Source organism: Gouania willdenowi, chromosome 3 (genome assembly GCF_900634775.1).
Source record: "Gouania willdenowi chromosome 3, fGouWil2.1, whole genome shotgun sequence".
NCBI classification, from domain to species: Eukaryota; Metazoa; Chordata; class Actinopteri; order Blenniiformes; family Gobiesocidae; genus Gouania; species Gouania willdenowi.
In genome coordinates, this window is record NC_041046.1 from 29,718,150 (window position 1) to 29,739,418 (window position 21,269).

General features: G+C 37.2%; 1 protein-coding gene across 2 annotated transcripts in view; it reads left to right on the top strand.

The window, feature by feature from the left end:
- Positions 1-1,602: 1,602 nt before the first annotated feature.
- myo1ea (myosin IEa) overlaps positions 1,603-21,269 on the top strand; it is a 68,986-nt gene continuing 49,319 nt past the window's right edge. For both annotated transcript variants that reach the window (XM_028439797.1, XM_028439805.1), the window contains exons 1-4: positions 1,603-1,888; positions 14,130-14,273; positions 15,655-15,744; positions 17,713-17,807. In XM_028439797.1, coding sequence (XP_028295598.1) covers positions 1,886-1,888; positions 14,130-14,273; positions 15,655-15,744; positions 17,713-17,807 — 332 coding nt within the window. In that variant the 5' untranslated portion in view covers positions 1,603-1,885. The remainder of the gene's footprint in view (positions 1,889-14,129; positions 14,274-15,654; positions 15,745-17,712; positions 17,808-21,269) is intronic.

The following is a 21,269-nucleotide window of genomic DNA, read 5'->3' on the forward strand; positions in this document are numbered from 1 at the left end:
TTTGATGGGTACAATTGATTAAGCATACAATTATCATGATGATATTCACACATATTTCACGCACCGTGTGGTCCTCTAGGGGTCAATTTGACCCCAAGCTGTTTTAGCTGTGTGAAACCTGAAACAGAGTTGATCATTTTGAGTTAAATAACGCTGAGGCGAGAGTCATAAATGTACACCCCAAGTTAGAAAAGATTAAACTTAAACAACAAGAACAATCAGTTTTTAAAGAAATATTAAAGTGATGTATTATGAATACTGTATGTTCTTGCTACAAAAGGAACTTCAGTTGCGGACTGAATTTTGCTTTACAGAGAATGTTGATGGCATGGATAATAAATAAGTGACTGATTGTTTCTGTCTTTATGTGAGCTCATAAACAGGCCTACTGGGTTTTGATGAATTGTACTTTCACTTACTAAGTGTTGGTCACCGTGTAACCTAAAAGTTCAAAGCCAAAAGGCTGCACTTATGCACTTACTGAGTTGTTTTGTGTATACATATTTTATTTAGATTATGAAAATAAAGGAACAACAACAAAATAAGATAATTGCACTAAATCATACAGAAATGCTTTATGTAATATTGAAAAAAAATAATCTAATTTTTTTTTAAAGCAACACCACACAATGGCCACACTAATACAACATAAAATATAAAAGCAATGTCAATAAAGTGACATTGTTAATTGTTGAATGCTGCACATTCAAATTTAGACAGTAGAGGAAAAACAATTAAAATGTCATTTTATTATGAAAGAGTTCAAAATAATTTAACAACTACACATGTAGCCTACTTTGATTCAATGTCTACTTTTTTTTTAGTTTTTAGTTTAAAAAAAAAAAAATTATGACAACGTTGGGTGGCGATGGATCAGGTAAAGGAAGCATATTCCAGTCATTAGATGGGTAATTGAAATTCAGGTTAAGCCTATATATACTTTGTGTGTGTGTGTGTGTGTGTGTGTGTGTGTGTGTGCGTGTGTGTGTGTGTGTGTGTGTGTGTGTGTGTGTGTGTGCGTGCGTGCGTGCGTGCGTGCGTGTGTGTGTGTGTGCGTGTGTGTGTGTGTGTGTGTGTGTGTGTGTATGTGTGTGTGTGCGTGTGTATGTGTGTGTGTGTGTGTGTGTGTGTGTGTGTGTGTGTATGTGTGTGTGTGTGTGACTTTTAATTTATTCCATATATTCCCAGTCAATGAATATATATTTAATTCCCTTAACAGTTTGCCATAATATATAGTGTTTGTGAGTGTTTTGACAATAATTTTACATATAAATAAACGGGTTTTTCATAACTAATAATTCTAAATATATATTAAATGATGGTTATTATTATCATATTAGTGAGAATTCCACTTCTGTATTTATTACAAAACACTCACAATACATATATAGTGTTTTTGATTGTTACAATTATGACTAATAGTAATTTTTAATATATATTGAATTATTATTAAATAAATATTCCCATTGTTAGAAAGGGGTACCACTGCGCATGCCCAGCTTCCTCTCCTCCTAACTCATGAATAATTAAGTGCGGTGTGTGCTCTGCGCTCTGTGATTGGAGCGTCAGCCTCAGTTTCCTGTGTTGTGTGTGAGAGCCGGACTCAGTGAGCGATCATCATCCGCTGCTGTCACCGCTGGACCCGGACTGACTGCACTATGGACGGACTGCACTGAGGAGCCGCGTCCATGCTGTCCGCACTAAATCAGGAATATCATCTGTGAGCCTGGATCGTGAACTGTGGCTGAAAGTCAAACTCAGAGTTTTGTTTTTTTCTTTCTTTCTTTCTTTTTTTTTTTTTTTTTTTTACGACTGGAAATTTGAGAGGCTCCCTCTCACAGTGGATCACAGGGGATAGGACGGTAGAGAAGGACTGTTGGAAAGGATGGTGAGTGACTTAGTTTAGAATATTTCACACACAGGGCAACTCAATACTAAATTACTGCTCTAACAGTATTGCTTTTTTTTCTTTTATTATTGGAAAACTATTAGATATTGTTTTGTTATGTTTGTCCAAATGATTAAATATTAGTTTAAACTCGTCATTTTTGAGTTTGACAAAAGCTAGTCCACTTCAAGTTAGAAATTATAGTTAAATAACTGTATTTTTATGGCTTGTGAAAGATCTGAAGTCATTCTAAAGAATCAGAATGACTTTAATAATCCCAGAGAGAAATTACAGTGTGAAAAGGAAACACTATCAAGGATACATAATAATAATAATAATAATAATAATGCACTGGATTTATAGAGCTGTATTTTGGTCACTCAAAGCGCTCTACATGGCATTATTCTTTCACTCCACTCTTAGTGGTGGTAAGCTACTATTGTAGCCACAGCTGCCCTGGGGCAGACTGAACTGACAGAAGCGAGGCTGCCATAGTGCGCCATCTGCCCCTCTGACCACCACCAACACACCACATTCATACTAGGCAATGTGGGTAAAGTGCCTTGCCCAAGGACTTGACGACAATGACTTTGGTTATAGGACGACCCACTCTACCACTAAGCCATGGTCACCCCATACATGTAAACATAGAGACCCAAGACAATGATTTTACAATTATTACAAGAATAAGAATTAAATACATGTGCAAATACGCTTTCAAATATACAAATATACAAGAATATGCAAACATAATCAGTCGTCTATAAACTACACTGTAGAATCCAAGAAAGATGTTGGGGCTGCTGTAAAGTGCTGGGTTTATCATTAGATGTCTAATGATATAATTCATATAATTTTGCTTCTGTTTTCTGCTAAGCTGTGTGACCATGAGCTAATAGTGACCATGAGCTAATAGACTGTCAGTGACACCCAGTGTGTTCTTTAAAAACCGGTCTGTCCTGGGGAAGGAGGAAGCTGGGAGGCGTGTGTGTGTGTGTACTGTATCTGTGCAGCTTTGTTGTGTGTTTTTGCATTTTTACACTTGGGACTGGTTTTTCTTGGTCGCTGTCACAGACACACCTTGGGCTCTGACAGGGTGGATGGTTGTTTGAACTCATCACTGTATTTAAGCAACAATTAGTGAGTCTCTGTTCTTTGTCCTTTGATTCCCATCACGGTGCTGAAGATAGAAGATGAAAAAAAAAAATTAAAAAAAAGCACTTCATAACAATGTAACATTGAATTTTGACATGTTTGAAAAAGTTTTGTCGAAAATAAATGTTACCTGCAAAATATTCTTCTCTGAACTTCTAACTATTTTTTAGAACCACAAACTTTGTTGTATTGTTTGTATACAGGCTGACTGTGCATGTTCGTGCTGGAATTAAAACAATTAACATTTCTAAGTGTTATTATTATGAACTGGTGTGTCAGGTTCCCCACAAAGAAAACGACTGGAGAATGATGTGTAATATACTTGACGCAGAGTTTTTCACTGAGATGCACTTGTTTTTATATTTTTTTTTACAGTATCCATGTTGTTTTGGAGTTGCCACAAAGTGGGATCAGTATGGATTGGTTTAATAGTACCATGGAGATTAAGAACAAACATACTTAGTTTTTTGGCCTAACTTTAAAGAAAAATATGTTTAGTGTACGGCTTTTATTTTGAAAGCGTAAGGAAAGTATCATGAGTGCTAAAGACAGAGAGGGAATAATCCGACCGTCACCCACACTGTCTGGAATAGCAGACACCAGGATCGCTCACTGGTTCCTTCCGTGCCAGATGCTGAATAGCAAGTCGGTATGATGACAACAGATGGTTTGCATTAGTTTCTCAAACAAGGAGGTGCACACAGGGTTCCCCTTCCTTCTTAAAAAGCTGGCGCTCCATTTTCAAACCCATCACTGCTGCATAGATTTGCTGTGGAATTCAGGCCCTGTCTCTGAAAACAGGATGAACACCCATTCTGTGGACCTGGGGAACTCGTTAGGCTTGTTGCTGTGGTTCACTGTGCTGCTAATGCACTGCTCCTGATAAATTCCATACGTTTTTCTTTCAAAGCTTCTGTAGAGTGTCTTCACCGCTTTATGTTTGTCAAGACGAGCCTCGTGTGTGTTATTTTACTTAAGACTAATATTACTAATTAATAACACCAATACTTAATAGTAATAGTAACAAATGCAGAGATACGTCAACATTTGCGTCCATTCGATTACTTACATTTTCATACAAATTTCTGCATCTCAGTTAGAAGATCAAAGCCTGACTCAGGGTTTTCTTAACATGGTATCTGACCTTATTCATGGTATCTGCAACTTTGATAAGTTTGTTGTTTTGTTGTCTCGATACAACTTTTTCATTTCCGATATGATACCGATATTGCAGCCTTGCGTATCGGCCGGTACCGATATTGATCAGATATCAGCATGAATCATACATACTTTTATTTATTTATTATTTATTTTTCTTTAATAAAAGAAAAAATAGCTATTAATTTTGTAGTGTGGAATGTTAGAAAAGTCTTGATCAAGTGATGTCACTCAAACAGACAACAATAGTCAGCAACAGTACGTACAGTATGAGAAAAACTGACCCGTTTATTATTAACCGATTGGTTACATACATTTTAACCTTCAACATAATATTTACAGTATTCTACAATTGAATAAAAATTAATAAAAAATGAATTGAAAAAAATAAATAAATATATATATATATCGGAAATTTGAATCCGATATTCGTTTTCAGGCTGATATTGGATCGGGGCAACCCTAAAAATTTTAACCAAAAATAGACCTTGCGCCTTGCGAACTTACATTTTATTTGTTTTATTACATTTTTTAATTGAAAATTGGCTAATGTTAATCATTGGTCATTGGAAAAAAAAACAAACAAAAAAACCAGATCATTATTGTGTCATTTACTGTGCAGTTTTATTTCAGACAAAGGTTGAGGGAAACTTCAGGATATGTAAATGTCTGTCAATGTGGAACAAGCCATGAGTCAAATCTTTTAAAAGAATGCACAATATAAACTAAGTGACTGGAAACCAGGCTGGAATTGGCCAGCTTGAATCAGTTGTCTTTTCTAGCACATGGCAGGGCTGAGTCACAGCATTTCTTGTAGAATCACAAAGTCAGAGATGGGTCATAAGTTTCCTCTTGAACCCAAAATTGATCTACAGTTTTCAGCAAGAGTATGCAAAGAGTGGTGGATGGATTGTACGTCAGTGGACGGCCCAATACCAGAGTGTTGAGGGTAAAGCATTAACTGTCTAGTCATCATGTAAAATATGCAGCAGCAAAGTGTTTTGTTGTTTTGAGTTTTTTGTCTTCTACAACACACTCCCATTAACAAACTGGTGGTAATACACACTCTTGATCACACAGGTGACCATGACAGCATTTTTTCAGCGCTGCAAGGCCTACTTTACTCCGCGTGTGTGAATGTTTGTGAGAGCAGTGTAGTCAAAACACTATGTGAGTCAAACTGCTTTGGCAGTGAAAGAAATCTGACGATCTGGCTGTGATCAACTGCAGCTGCATCTGTCCGATATAGTGAGCTCTGAAAGCGAGTGCACTAAATATGGAGGCAGAACTTCTTTTGATACGATTCTAATTTAACCTAATAGATTATGACAATGACAACTGTTTTGTGCAAAGGTTGGAAACGGTTTTGTCAGAATTAAGAGTCGAAAGGCTTTGGATTTACAAAGTAGTTGGAAACAAGCATTACAATTCATTGAGTCAAAGTTGTTCAATGATTTTGTTAATATATTAAAGGTGAAGTCCGCAATCCTGTTCAGAAACACTGTTTGTCACAGAAGGTGAATCAGTTCTTCCATCCTGAGTAGTCAATACATTATGTATTCAGAAAAAGGAACAAAAAGAATTAAACCTCTTCTATAAAAACTTTGACCAATCCCTGTTATCCTCAATTATCTTTAGTAAAGTAAATTATCTTTTTTTTTTTAAATTTTGGTAAGTCATAAAGGCACCAAAAACATCTTTAATTTTCTGAAAATAGAGAGCATGGTTTTTTTTAGTGTTTGTTGTTATACTGTAATTTAACAGCACATTTTCTTTCAGTTATATTGCAAAACACACAGGTGTAAACACAAGCTGTATATACTGTACGTACTTCAAGTGAATACTTTCCTTGAAGTATTTCAACCATTCAACTTCACATTACAAGGGAATGTTCTAAATGAGTTTCCAGTGCTACAGACATTTTGTTCACATTCAACGACTACCGAAGATGCTTTGAAGAGATGCAGTGTCTCATGTCAAGGTTTTTAGATGACTTCCGGCCAAACCCGCGTTGTCTTTGATATGACTTTATTGGCCCCCGTATTGCCGTCATGTGTTAAATATATTAGACTTTAGAGTTTGAGTTCTTTACACTGACCAGACTTCCAGTGTTCATTGGTTTACTTACCTCAGAGAAAAGGAAAGTAGCATTCTGCCTGGCAACTGTCAGTTGTTGAGACGTGTTTGTCACATTGTATTTGTTCACATCATTGTGTCCTATTTCTCTGGGAGAAGGAGCTGCATTGAGCCTAGCCCTGCAGGTACAGCATTAGAAACCTAATCTTTCCAACCAGTCAGCGATGATACTTCTAACTCTGACAATGATGTGTTTCTTTTATTTTTACTGGGATATGACCTCAAACACTAATAATTGAACAGAGGAATCCAAAGCAAGCCCGGTTCTCTATTATGTTTAGTTGTATGAAATTTCACTTAATCTCTGATAAAGTGTCACTAACTTAAAGGTGTTGTAATTCATCTCATATCAGCACATATGTCACTGCCCCTGGCAATAGAAAAATGTCTGGAACCAGAGATAGGACCAATGTTTACAATGTTCTAATATTCCAATATTCCAAAACAGGCGGGGTGTGGGGATGGGCTCCCCAGTGATTGGCTCTGGCGCACACGTGGCTACAGTGTACAGTGATTGGCTAGGTAGTACCAATGTATCGATGTTCTAACTGATGACATCATCACTGAAGAGCGAGAAGTGATGACATCATCACTGAAGAGCTAGAAGTGATGACATCATTACTGAGTCCGTCGACTCAGGAGGTGGGGCGCCCAAACAAATCCAACGTTGCACACCCTTGAACCAAGCAGCAGCCATGTTGAAACTCTCAGGTCAGTCTGATCCTGATCCGCAGAGATATTTGAGGAACACACACACAGACAGATAGAGATCCATTGCTTTTATAGAGAGATGTGACGGATCCAGATAACTGCCAATATGTATATAATATATATATATATATCTTCCTTTTTCCTTTTTTATTACACTGTTTTATTTATCTGCTGCTGAAAACTACAACACTCTAAACAATTGCCGGTACTAGGTATTGTACCGACAGGTTTAGTCTGTTTGCATCATCAACAAAGCAATTGTTCTGTCAAGCCTAAACATCCACAAAACTCTCAGTAGTTATACAACAACAGTCCTCCACAGGTAAAATCTCACAGTACAATAACATAGAGAATCAGCTAGTTCCTTATTCCAGGGGTTACCACAGTAACTAATCAAAACTAGCTCTATAAACCAGTTTTATGGCTTTATTTGCCAGAGTCAGAAATCAAACAGTCTCCTGAGCTTTAAGGTAAACACAGGTTCATTAACTTGAGATGATGTGTTGTGTGTCCCTTGTGTGGTTCCCTTTTAATCATTAAGTCATTACATTGAGTTTTTTTTTTTCCAAGTCTTTCAACCTAAGGTTTGCACTTAAATGTTGTTGTATGTGTGCATTGGCATTAATAAAGACTTTCCATTCTATTCACCATGATGTCATTACTGACCTAATGATGGAGCTGGTTGTAACAAAAGAGTTCCTGTCCAGTCATCCATCGTTTGTGGGGTTATTAATAACTCTTGTCAAGTATTAAAGTGTTAATATTTCAAATTGTAAAATACATTGTCTTCAATGTCAAATCCGTCATAACTGGACCGAGAGTTTCACAATACAAAGTTAAAAAAAATGATGTGTCATGGTTTGTTCTTAATTTTTGCTTTAATCATAGTTGCATCAAATTAGATTTTGGTGAATGAGAAGAAATACAAACTAAACTAAACATGGCGTCTTAATCCCTACTAATGGCTTTTAATTTCACTCACGTATACGTTGTCTTGTTGTTTGTGTTTGTGATGGTTTAATAAAAGGACATTAATAGTTGTATTGAGGGACGTGTTATTATTCTTATAAGGCTGTATTGAAGTATTGAAATCAGGTCAAGGAAACCGACACAGGGTACCACCGCTAATCTGAAACCTGAGGTCTTATCAGACTTTGGGTCTTTTGTAAATCAGTTTGTCTTGATAGGATAGCACATCTACTGGGGTACCTATAAAACTGTTTTAGTGACATGATCTTGATTCTACTGTCAAATACTGAGCTAAGGATTCTGTCCGTCACTTTTTTAAATCTCTTTTTGGCCTTGGGGAGATCAGTGGTTTGGTGTACATCAAATAAACTTCCATCAGCTCTGTTTTTATTCCTGTCATTTGTTTTAGTCAGTTACGAGTTTTTCCCGGACTTGGAGTGATCAGGACTTTAGTTTTATCTGAATTCAGAGAAAAGGGTTTCATTCACATGGCCGATATCCAGATTTTGCTCTGAGGGCGGAGCCTGGCCCTCACACATGCTCGTCTTGCTCGACTGTTTCTCAAACCTCTGGTGTGGAAAAGGAAAATGGCACAGAAGGGAGAAATGAGGGGAAAACTGCCTCTTATGATACTGAATCAAACCCTGCTATTTCCTGTACCCCGAGCCATAGCGGCTCAGCACTCACCATATATGGTAATGGTATTTTCATGATGTGGAAGCCTGAGTTTCTGGACCGGGACTGGTGTGTAAATACCATAACTTCTGGGAAAAAGTCTGGGTCATTTGTGATTCTGGCTGACCTCATTACATCTGAGAAGTACCGTTATTATAACTTGCCCATTGTCTTTACATTGTATTCAGACTTTGATTTATAACTTGTATGTTTCAATCAACTGTTTGTTACAGTCATATCAGATATGGTTTCCGTACTGCATCTCTGTGCTCTTGGCTCAGAAGGGAACTCTGTGGTTGCATGGTGATGGTGTTGTTATGGCCACTGTAGAGTTTACATTGTACCAGAAGTCCCTCATGTCCGTGTGCGTGTGTGTGTGTGTGTGTGTGTGTGTGTTTCCCTCTTTGCATTTCTACTTGTATTCCACTATGGAGCAACAGCAATGAGATTCTCCTAATCATAATCGCTTATTTTGCCAAAATATATGGTGTGAAAATAAAATAAAATTTTGTTTACATTTTATCAGTTGTTTTATTATTTTCCGTAGTACAACTAAAAAAAAGATATGGCTCGAGTGAACACTCACTATTCGCCTGTCCTACACAGTTTAACTAAAAGTGTATTCAATAGTCATATTATCATTTGGAACCTTCAAAAAATGATTGACAAATGTTCTTTTTAGAAGGAAAAAAAAAAAGGAACCACATCCTCTTTAATCAACATTTTAATTGTTTACCATTGTAACCACGATAACAAAAAAAAAAAAACTTTTTTAGGCATGACACACACACACACACACATCTCTTGAACCATGTTTAAGTAATTCAGTGTCTAAAAGAGATATTCACCTTATCATTAAATATGTATTTCTACTTCTGGCTTTTTATTGTTTTGTGCTTGCAAAACAGTTGACCGAGCCAATATGAATTTGTTGGATCAGTTAATTCTTTAACCACTAAAATATTTAATAAAATAGTGCTAGTGGGTCACGACATTTTCATAGATGCAACAGCCTAGCATTATGTTAAATATTTTTCAGTCAAAACTGCTAAAAATGCTATTATTTTGGGGAAAATCAGGGTATGTTTACACTAGTAATGAAATTATTATATATGATTACAAATTTAAAAATAGATGAATAAAATGATGGGATCCATGCATGATTTCTAAATAAAAAACGCGTAGACTTCCCTCTTTCTTTGCCTCCTCTGGTTAAAGATTTGTCCATTCAAAGCATGTGAGTATGTTCATGCAATACTAACTTTTATCTAAAAGCTAAATATTACTGCATATGTCTCAGTGTAACAACATTGAGCCAGGACACCTTAATAAGTAGCGAGTAGTGTTTAAACTGGACTGTGCGTCGGGAAGAGATGTTGGTGTGCCAAACCTGAAGCAAATCTCTGCTGATTTTTTATATGAATAGAAAAAGCAGAATTATTGTACTTGTCAATGTCAGTGTTATTGGTGTATTTTTTGATTGGTTATGACCTACAAACTGAATGTGGTCTGAGCTTTTAATATTTAATGAGTGAAGAAAGGCTCATTGATGATTGTCTTTTTAAACACCCTGGTACGCAGCACAAGTCTCTGCACGGGAAACGACTCCAAGAAAAGTGTGCTTGTTTCAGGAACCTCCCTGACGTCTTTATGAGTATGTGTGCAACCCCTCTTCAGTGCGCCACTGTCCTCCCAATCCACTCCCTTAAGTAAGCAAGACCATTTTTTTTATAGTCAGCTGGCTTCATTTAACAAGCTTGAATACAAAACAGACAAAACAATCATTAGAATATTTGACATTTACCTCCTATGTCTTTAGGTTATTACTTCTCCCTTCTTAAAGCAGCACTCCTTTCATTCCAGACATAGCACAGAAAAGTCTGACATAACTCATGAGATCATTTTCCCTGTGTAGCGGTGCTATAGGACTCCCTCCTAATCTACCTCACCTTACTGTAATTAAGTTGCTTTTATGGGTACTAGTTCTTTTTTGAGCATATTTCAAAATCAGTGCGTAGGACGTTTTTGTTATTTTATTTAAGGCGAACTGATCACATTTTTGAGAGCCAAAAACTCATGAAAATTCGTACGCATATTGGAACCGGCGAAAAATGTGATATTTTGGAGGAATTGCGCATTGTCAGCAAAATTGGTTCTCTTTCAAAAAGTGCTACTTTTAATAAGTAGGTGGTCGTCAAATAAAATAAACACACGTTCTCTACTTCTACATGTTAAAAATCATAGGCAAATCTTGAATGCTTTGGGTATGATTATAATTGAAGCATATTATTTGTCATTTGTAATATTACATTGTCTCTTTTTCTAAAAAGTAGGAACCAAAAACATGGATTGGGAATAGCTGTAAAATTCAGTTAAGTTGCACCAGCAGCTGAATTGTTTAAACTTCCTGGTTTTGAATCCCATTAATTAAAACATTTAAGTAAATCATTTATGCAATAATTATCGCTATCATTTCATTAAATCATGTTGTTGGTATTTAGATACTTTATGTTTCCTTAAAGAGTGGCTCCTGCTGAAAGGCTGTGTTATTTTGGTCATTTATTCTTAGTTCCTTATATGTAACCAGGTTGTACAGTTACAAATGCTAAAGTGGCATTTTTTTTTAAATTAGCACCAGCTGATCATTGCACTATATTCCTGAAGAACACCAAAAGTAGGTTTTTTTTGTCTGTGTCATTTGGGTAGTCTCTTATGCAGCCTAAACTCTAATAAACCCTGTTCCTTTTACAGAGCGATGATCAGTGACAGCGGTAGTTACACAATCAGTGAATAAAACCAGTGTGATGTACAGAATAAATATAGTAACCAGTGAAAATGTTCAGTGAATGAAGCGGAAAAGCTATTAACATTCCTCTCACTCTCTCATGCTATGACCGAGTCTGTAAAGTGGTTTTATTTTGCTGTTGCTGTAAAGAATAAAGTCACCCTTGAGGATATTAAATGCTGCTGGCCCTTCTCTTTGACAAAGTAATTTAGATTGAGAGTTAATCACTAAAGGACTTTCCACTGGTTTGTTTCCTGTTTCTTTGGTTTGGATTTTGTTTCATCTAGTATAAGGAACAGTATTTATAGACTTATATATCTAGGAAATAAATACTATTTATATATATATATATATATATATATATATATATATATATATATATATATATATATATATATATAGTATATATATATATATATATAGTATATATATAGATATAGATATATATATATATATGTGGTAGGGCAGGGCAAAAAAAAAATCATTTAGTCGATTTATTGAAATTGTAGATAAAAACTATTTTTATTTTGCAAATTCAAGTAAAAAAAACTATATATTATTATCATTATTATTTATTTATTTTTACCACTACAGTTTTTTTGGACTTTTTCACGTTCAGTCCTTGTGGGTTAACGTAGCGCGATGTGAGCCAGCCCCCTCTTTGTTTACCCATTGAGTAGGCTATATGTGTGCCACAGACATGTTTCATTTTTTTATTCGCACTATTCTGAGATGCTAAGGGAAGAATTTATTATTTTTTTAATTGTAAAGTTATATGTTATAATTCATTTCTTAATCAAAAAATTTAAGCTACTGTGAAGTTGCTGTTGCACTTTTGCTCAAACCTGGATTAAAGCTTGAAATTGTTGAATGACAGAGACTCATTGACTTTTTATTTTGGGATTGTTCTACGCATTTTAACTCTTGAGAACAATCACAGCAATAAAGTTGCACTTTTGACAATACAGTATATTTGATCTTTGCAGTCATTTTTTAGTGCATTGAAAAAAAAAAAAGAATCAAAAATCGAATCAAAACTTGAATTTTTCTTTAAAAAATCTGAGATTTTTGTTTTTAAGGCAAAATTGCCCAGCTCTGATAGGTGGTTACATCATCCCTTCATGATTAAATGGGAGGATGAGTGAAGAAAGGTGTAGTCTGTATATTTTATTATATTAAAGGTGCAGTCCACTCCCTCTCTCCCCCTCCCTCCCCGCTGCTCTCTTGCCCTGCCTCCAAACTTTCTAAAGTACCTCCCTCAGTGGAGCAAACGAGCTAACCCGAAGTTAGCCCGACAGCAACATCACAGTAATATAACATGCTCTGTTAAAAACAAATTACTGCAGCGCTTCTCTCTTTCAATGTGCACACAGTACACCAACCGAGCAGCAGCAACAACACAGTGTCACTTACAGCAGCCACACGGAGGCTGCTGCACGCACACAAACAACACATGCTCTACAGAGTTCTATTGTAACAATTATAAATCAAACATAATGTAAATCAAGCAGCAGTAATTACCTTTAAAGCAGAAAAGTCACCAATTCCATCTTCTACTCCTCCAGACCATACACTGTAAAAGAGACGGCGCTCTAGCTCCGGGAAAGGGGGGGGGGGGGGCTGTGAGCAACAGTCAGACAGCCCATCAAACACAATCCTGGCTCTGATTGGTTCTTTTTTCTCGGTCGCGGGGCATTCTGGCAATCTGCCAAAGGCTGCAGGAGCATCAGAGGGGACTCAATGAGTTTGTTATTTTTCACACAAACTACTAGTTTAATGTATAGCTGTCCTTATATAGTGACAGCTTTAGCAAATATGACAAAAAGTCACTTTCATTAGAGTTGCAGACTGCACCTTTAATGAAGTAAACTGTATTCTTTATTTTTGTTACTACACAAACAGTGTAATAATTGATGCTTGGCTCTCAGCTGTGAAAAAAAAAATGACCTTATCCAAGCCTCACTGTAACAAAGTGGCCTGTTCTGATTGTTTGGATTTGCTCCTTCCTCTGTCTACTCTTCCTCTCTCCTGATCCAGGAAGTCATGTGTTAACTAGTGTATTGACTAATGCTCTGGTGGTTCTATGATAGGATTCTCAGTCCAGGAGAAAAAGACTCACTCCTTTCAATACGCTGTGACCCCCGTCCACAGTAGCCAGACTACACTGACTAATAGCATGTGATAAATGACCTCACCTCTCTAGAGACTAGACCGACACACTGACAGGCACAAAAAGAAAAAAAACCCAGTACCCCAAAGTGGATGAAACATTAAGCTGAGAACATCCGCACCACTTAAACAAACTACACAAAGCAGTTTTGGTTCCCTGACTCTGCAGTGTTTAAAAGAAAAACATGTTGTGTGCACATTTTGAGATTTTTTTTTTTATAAAGTACACACCTAGTGGTGTCTTATCTGCAGCGAGAATGAAACTGAATCACCACAGGCATTATGGTTGCTTATGATCTACATTTTTATGGCCCTGGTGTCAGAGTTTTAATCCACTTCATCTCTTTCTGATTTCCTGAGTAAACTTTACATTTGTGTGTGTGTGTGTGTGTGTGTGTGTGTGTGTGTGTGTGTGTGTGTGTGTGTGTGTGTGTGTGCGTGTGTGTGTGTGTGTGTGTGTGTGTGTGTGTGTGTGTGTTTCAGGGGAGCCGGGGGCACTACCGGTACCACTGGCAGAGCCACAATGTCAAACTCAGTGGTGTGGACGACATGGTCCTGCTTAGCAAGATCAACGAGGATGCCATCGTGGATAACTTGAAGAAAAGATACATGGATGACTACATCTTTGTATCCTTTGCTTACATTGGTGCTTTAACACCATGGTGAGAGATATCTGAGCCCGCCTCACCCCAGACTGGCTGAATGGTGTTTTAATGTGGCGTTTGAGCAGTGAGTAATGGGGTAGTGTAAGAAGGTGATACATTGCCCTGAAGCAAAGCCATGAACACAGGGGAAAGGCCTCTCTGCGTGCACCCTCACCTCATCAACAATTCCTGCTGTTTAGGATGTCAAAGTAACTAGAGTTTTGTCACATTTTGCTGAATGTGCTGAATTTTGCTAAAATGTATGAGCAGTAGATGTCATGACAGGAGACAATTTAGTTCCAGTCATGTGCTGTGCAGAAACTTTAAACAATAGTGTCTCAGTGTAACCCGTTATTAGTCAATCAAAGTCACTCGATAGGCATTTCATAAAAACAGGGTTTGAAATTAGAACAGATTAACTATTATCTTCAAATACTACTAACACGTTTTACCCTAAATTCATGGAATATGAAGCAAAAAAATAGAATTTAACTTGTTTTTTGAATGATAAACATTGAATGGGGTCAAATTGACCCCGAGGATATTAGGAGCGTTAAAAATAAATTTATGTAATATTTTACATTTTTATTCATGACAGATTGAAGATATAAGGGCAAATGTACAACCTTAAAAGGCATTTAAAGGAGGACTGAGCTATGCTGTCAGGGGACAGGAAGTGCCAGAGGGTGAGTTAGACCTGGGAAGTATAGAGAGTGAGCTTAAGGTTTGCTTTAAATGCACCGAGCAGAGTTTAGCAGTGAACAAGCTTCATGTCGGCTAGAAATCAGTCACATTTGTGAGGTGGAGGTTGCAGCAGTGGTTTCATGCATGGCTAGCAGTTCATGATGTAAAATAACACCAATAAATGAATGAATGGATGCTTTGAGAGGGCACCTTAAATGTTCCCAGAGCCACTCATTACATAAACTACATGTCTACCCTTTGGTAACTGCTCAGAATGACAGAGTTTTGGTAAATGCAGGGAGTTTCAGGTTCGACAGCACTGCGTCAGCCCTTTGATTTGTGTCAATAAATAGCTTTAGTTCAGGGATTCGTCTGCCAAGTGTTGGTCACTGTGGGCCACCCACAATAGCAGCTTTATTTGTGTTAAGTGGTGTTCTGCATTGACGGCATAAACCCTAACAGTGTTACATAGCAGATCTATTTTCAGTTTTTGTAAGCACTATGCACTTATTGTTTTAGGTTGATCACCAAATACCTCAGGGTTGCACTCTTTGATGTCCTTTAAACCTTAAATCCATTCATTTATTTTGAATCCTGTTTTAATGTGTGTGTGTTTTTAAGATGTTGTATTTGCTTTTTTCTGATTTTACCTTATAATCTTTAACACACAATCTCAACAGACGTACATCGGCCCTGTGCTCATTTCCGTCAACCCCTTCAAGCAGATGCCATACTTTGGGGAAAAAGAAATAGAGATGTACCAAGGCGCAGTAAGTAGATTGTATTTCTGGTTTAAATAATGTAAGTGTAAACGCTGTGGTAGGTATCTTATATGTGCACCTGAAAGCATGCGGTAGGAGCTGTTGGATGACCGAAACTTTTAATTGACGTGGACTTGATGCGGTGCAAACTTTCCAACAAGCTGACGCAGGTCTGCCAGCTCCATCTCTGCACAGCCCGTCTAAATGAGCCTCCTCTCTTAGCCACTGGAGGAACACATTTACAGACTTGTAAAAACCAAACCAAATCATTTAAAAAAAACCTCTTTATCAACTGTTTGGAAGAGTCAATAAGTGAGAGGAATCTTTGTAGATGAATATCTTATGGTGGAGTTTATAACGTTACGCCTAATCAGGATAACTGGGTGTATTGAAGAAGGATTTTTCCCCATTTATAAATGACAAAAACTTATACAAGTACCTCTTTTAAAATGAAGTTTGATTTATAAACTATAGTATCTCTTGTTTTTACTTTTCCCCCATTATTTATTCTGCTTTAGACAACAGATTCATCCATCCATTAAGATTTCTTGGAGGCTAGGGCGTAGGGGTCCGCGACAATGCAAAGCAGTACGACGCGATACAGAAACATAAATCACACTTGAGAGTAGGGATGGGAATTGATTAGAATTTAGCAACTCCCATTCAATTATCGATAATGCTTATCGATTCGATTCCTTACCAATTCTCTTATCAATTCTTATTGGGTGAGGGAATGAAGTAATGGAATTGTTTGCTTGAACTCTTTATTATCTTTTCTTTGTCTCTTTAATTTCCTGCAGAGATATCAGCTCTCTTTTAATCCACCAGCTAAGGCAGGTATAGATTGTTTTCACTGGGTAATTATATATACACTATATGACATTTTGGCTACAAACATTTGAGAATATTTACAGTGCTCCTTTTGAACTTGAACAACTAGATCCCAAACTAATTCAGACATAAAACAAATACTTCTGTAAAAAAAAAAAGAAAAAGAACATAACCAAAAGTGCAGCTGCACTTATCAATTGTGGTAGATTAACAATTGTTGTGCAGAAAAATGAGCATGTTTGCCTGGTCAGGAAGTATACAATATCGTTCTGGACTTAGGGTGTCTCCAGCTGTGGAGAACACCGGAACATTTCTTTTTTTGGAAATTTTTTCCAGGGACTGCTCATTTGCTGCACCGCCCACCCCCCTCCATCCTGGCCGCTTCAAACACCGCCTAAACCACCCGAAACACCGTCTAAACTGCCAAAAAAACTGCGCAAATCATCACTGACTCCTAAACACGGAGCCACCAGTGCTCGTTTAACTTTACGGTGTCTGTGAATCTCCGTCCGTTTCTCGTCAAGTGGAGCGGGGTTCCGTGAAAACATGTGACGCCATCACATATTTGCGACGTAAGAATAAGCGGAATTGACAGGCAAGCAAATAAACGATTCCGAGGAATTGGATTACTGGGAACCAGTTCTTTCTGATTTTGGATTCCCATCCCTACTTGAGAGTGTACTTTTCATTGTTTTCACTCTGTGGTCTGTCTCAAACTGTGCTTAGAAGACGCTTTATTGCTCAGCTAAAATGAAATACAACATATTGGCCATATTGAGACAAGCGCGTGCTAGCTGCGATTTTTGCTTGCTTCATCACAACAACCTGTTTCGGTTGGGTTGTTTCAGTGAGAAAAGTATTTCTTGAACTTGTCTTTACCCTGAAATTTTACACAAATATGATTAAAAAAGAGTAATTTGCCATATTAACACTGGCCAGTGTAAATCACCTTTTTTCTACAGGATCTCTAATAAATATGTAATATTTCCTTGCCTATACTGACAGAAGTTGTTCATGCATCGATGAATGAACATTTAAGTGCATGTTTTTATTATTTTGTGAGCTTTATCTTTGACTGACTTTACTTGTAAGCCTCCCTCTGAGTCGTCTGACTGAATCTCAATGAAATCTTTTATCCATCCACAGGCACAGTATGAGAATCCACCTCACATCTACGCCCTGGCAGACAACATGTACAGAAACATGATGATCGACCGTGAGAACCAGTGTGTCATCATCAGGTAAGAGTTTCGTGATTACAATCCTGTCACACTCTACATTCTTTAGGCCTCATTAGCTAACAGCTTGTGGCAAGCCCTTTAACAAGGCAGCACCCAGAACTTTAGTTATTATTGTGATGTCTAATTCATACCCAAGCAAATGGTTGAATTGATTTTGTTTCAACATTTCGATGTTATTACCAAGGTGTCCACTTTGTGAAAGAGTAAGACTGGAGATAATAAACTGTGTCACATGATCTGTGTGGTTTGTCAGGACAGAAAAACAGACTGAACAGGTTCATCCACATCAGTTTGCTCAGCTGACTGACCAACATTGAGATGAGGTAGTACTTACTATACTAAAAAAACAACAGTGAAGCCCAACAAACTACAGCAACTGTTTCATATTATCTCAGGAAGTAAAATGGGAACAAAGCAGTTTTTGAAAGGCTTCCTGGATGAAAAAAAAGGAAGAGTGTTTGTGTGATTCCTGTTCTGTGGATGAGTCTTTTGAGTTTCAGGAAGAAAATAATTGTTCACATTTTATGTTCTATGGTTTAGCAGTTTATTGTTCAAGAGGGAACAAAGCTGCAGAAAGAAAAACATGAGATCGGGATTGGGACCTTACCCTATGGCCCAGTCCACTCAGCTGCATTGTGCTTAGCTCATGATGAGGGAGTCCTGCTTCAGCATTTTCACCCGTTGTTTGGACATTCAGCAGTTGCTGGTTCAGTGTCCAACATAAAGGCACAGAGGTATATTTTCTGAGTGACTAAATCAGCAAACAAAAGCATGGAAGTGGTTTTTATGTTCAACAGACTCTCAGTAAACAAAGACTGGTGGAAGGTGCTTTCCATGCAGTGTGGTTAGCACTGATCTGTGATGGCAGTTTTTCTTTTACATTCACAAAAAAATAAATGAATTATGATGATTAAGGAAATTCAGCTGAAATCCTGGACAGGGAGTGCTGATGGATTGTTTTTTTTTAAAGCATTTCTAACAGCGTTTCTAGTTTAAATTTCCATTTCTGTCACAGACTCTGGATCAGATAACCAAAAGATTACTTAAAGAGTAACTAAACCCCAAAACCAACTTTTTTCTGCTGAATACATATTTAAATAAGTATTGCTGATTGGTGCTCGTCCAACTCTTGTCATTTAGTTAATTTTAATTTTAAAATGTCAGAGTGACTACTCTCTATAACTGAGAACCCTACTACTACAATTAAATTTTGCTATTGGCTGAGAACGTGAGTGTGATGTTTATTGGGCTTTTGGCCCCGCCCCTCCTATAAAAACTGGTAGGAGAGACTTCCTCTCAGCTGTAAATGAGCACTGATTGAACAGCTCCATGAGAAGCTTCTTCTGCTGCGGTGATGCTTGTGGCTCTGTGCTTCTATAAAGAGCTGATTCCCCGTCTGTTCTGTCTCCTGTTGTACGTACGGTACAAGCCACGTAAATAATAAATATGCAGTATCCCTTCTGAATGAAAACTGCTAGCTTAGCTTACTCCTTACAGACCCACACTAAACTGCTTTTATTATTTATTATTCATACTGTTTTTATTCTAAAAAAAAATGATTGATGAATTGCCTCTTTGCACTTTTTCATACCTGTCAAGTTTTGGATTTGAAAATAAGGGAAATTTTCTGGCGCCCACTACGAGCAGTCCCACCCACCCAACCAAGCTCCAGTATCCCTTATATTTTAAAATAAGTGTACAAGAAATCTAAAATAGCCACTTATCAACCACTTACTAAATACAATAATGTGATTAGAATCTGGTAGGTCGACCTTTATTAACATTAAAATGCTATGAACATTCCTACTAGGGCTGGGTGATATGGACCAAAACTTATATCTCAATATTTTTTCTCAAAATGGTGATATATGATATAAATCTAGATCATTTTATTTCGAATGAAGTCTGAGAAAAAAGAGAATTCTGGGTTAAATTTGCTGATCCAAAATGCTACACAGGCTCATTTATTAACAAACAGCTGCACAATATGTGACACTTTTGTTTTTTCTCCTGTAAGGAACAGCATGTGTGAGTGATATGTAATCTGTAATATGGCTTGTTATGGGGAAGCTCTGAGTCAGGACTCTGTTCTGAGAAGTAAAAGCAGTGACTCTTAAAACTAGTATTTTGATACAAAATAAGCTATTATATATAATAGAAAACTCGATACTTCTTAAATCTCGATATATCGCCCAGCCTTGCTTCCTAAATTATAAAACAGCCTACATTTAAACATAAATGTATATATGAAGCACATGTTTATTTAATATACTTACAGTTCATAGACAAGTCAACACTTTGCATATTTACTGTGCTTGTCTTTAAGTTAGACATTAACATTTTATTTTCATTATATATTTTCTTATAATTTCTCATGCTCACTCATGTGGTTCTCTGGTATTCACTAATGACTTATTAGACACATTTATTACAGATTTTACATCCTTTAACACTTTATAAAGCAGTGTATATTTGTGGAGCTTGTGATTGGCTGATTTTTCATGGCGACTTACGTCGTTCCTTCCGCTGTGGTAGACGCTAAAATCTCAGTTATTAATCTAACAGAATGTGTAACTGTGTCACATCCTGCTGCTTTTTAGGAAGATAAACTCTCTGTTCCAGTTTCCAAGATATTTACACGAGTTCTTTGTTTTTTTTCACCAGAACGTCTTCATTCATTCATCTCTTTTCTGAGTTGTTTCCGGGTTTGTTGCCGCTGTCAGCACTAATATCGCGAGAACTGCCACTCAGGCCATTTCAGCTGGAAGTTCGCGCGAGGCTAGTGTTAGTTTAGTAAGGCACCTTTTAATTATTATTACATTAAAATACGGGATATTTATGGGAAAATACTAATACAGGACGATGGCGGGAAAGAGGGGTAAAACACGGGAGTTTACAGATATGCTTTTTATCCTATTTATTTATTTATATATTGTGTGTGAATGAAATGTGATTTGCATCAAGGGGGACTGTGGTCCATGTTTGTTGTATGTTGTACTTTGTATCATTATGCAATGACAATAAAGACTTATCTATCTTATCTATCTAATGAGATAGCTGTTGCTTTCATATGCTCATTCAAGTCCTTGTTGGGTTTGTAAATCTTAAGTAACAATAGTTCATTGTTGGACTATAAAACAATAGGACCTGCTCTTTAAAGGTGCAGTCCACAACTTTCAGATCCCTCTCTCCCCCCCCCTCCCCGCTGCTCTCTTGCCCTGCCTCCAAACTTTCCAAAGTTCCTCCCTCAGAGGAGCTAACAAGCAAACGTTGGTCCGACAGCAACATCACAGTAATATAACATGCACTGTTAAAAGCATATTACTGCAGCACTTCTCTCTCTCAAGGTGCACACAGTACACCAACCTAGCAGCAACAACACAGTGTCACTTACAGCAGCCACACGGAGGCTGCTGCGCGCACACAAACAACACATGCTCTACAGAGTTCTAGTATAACAAT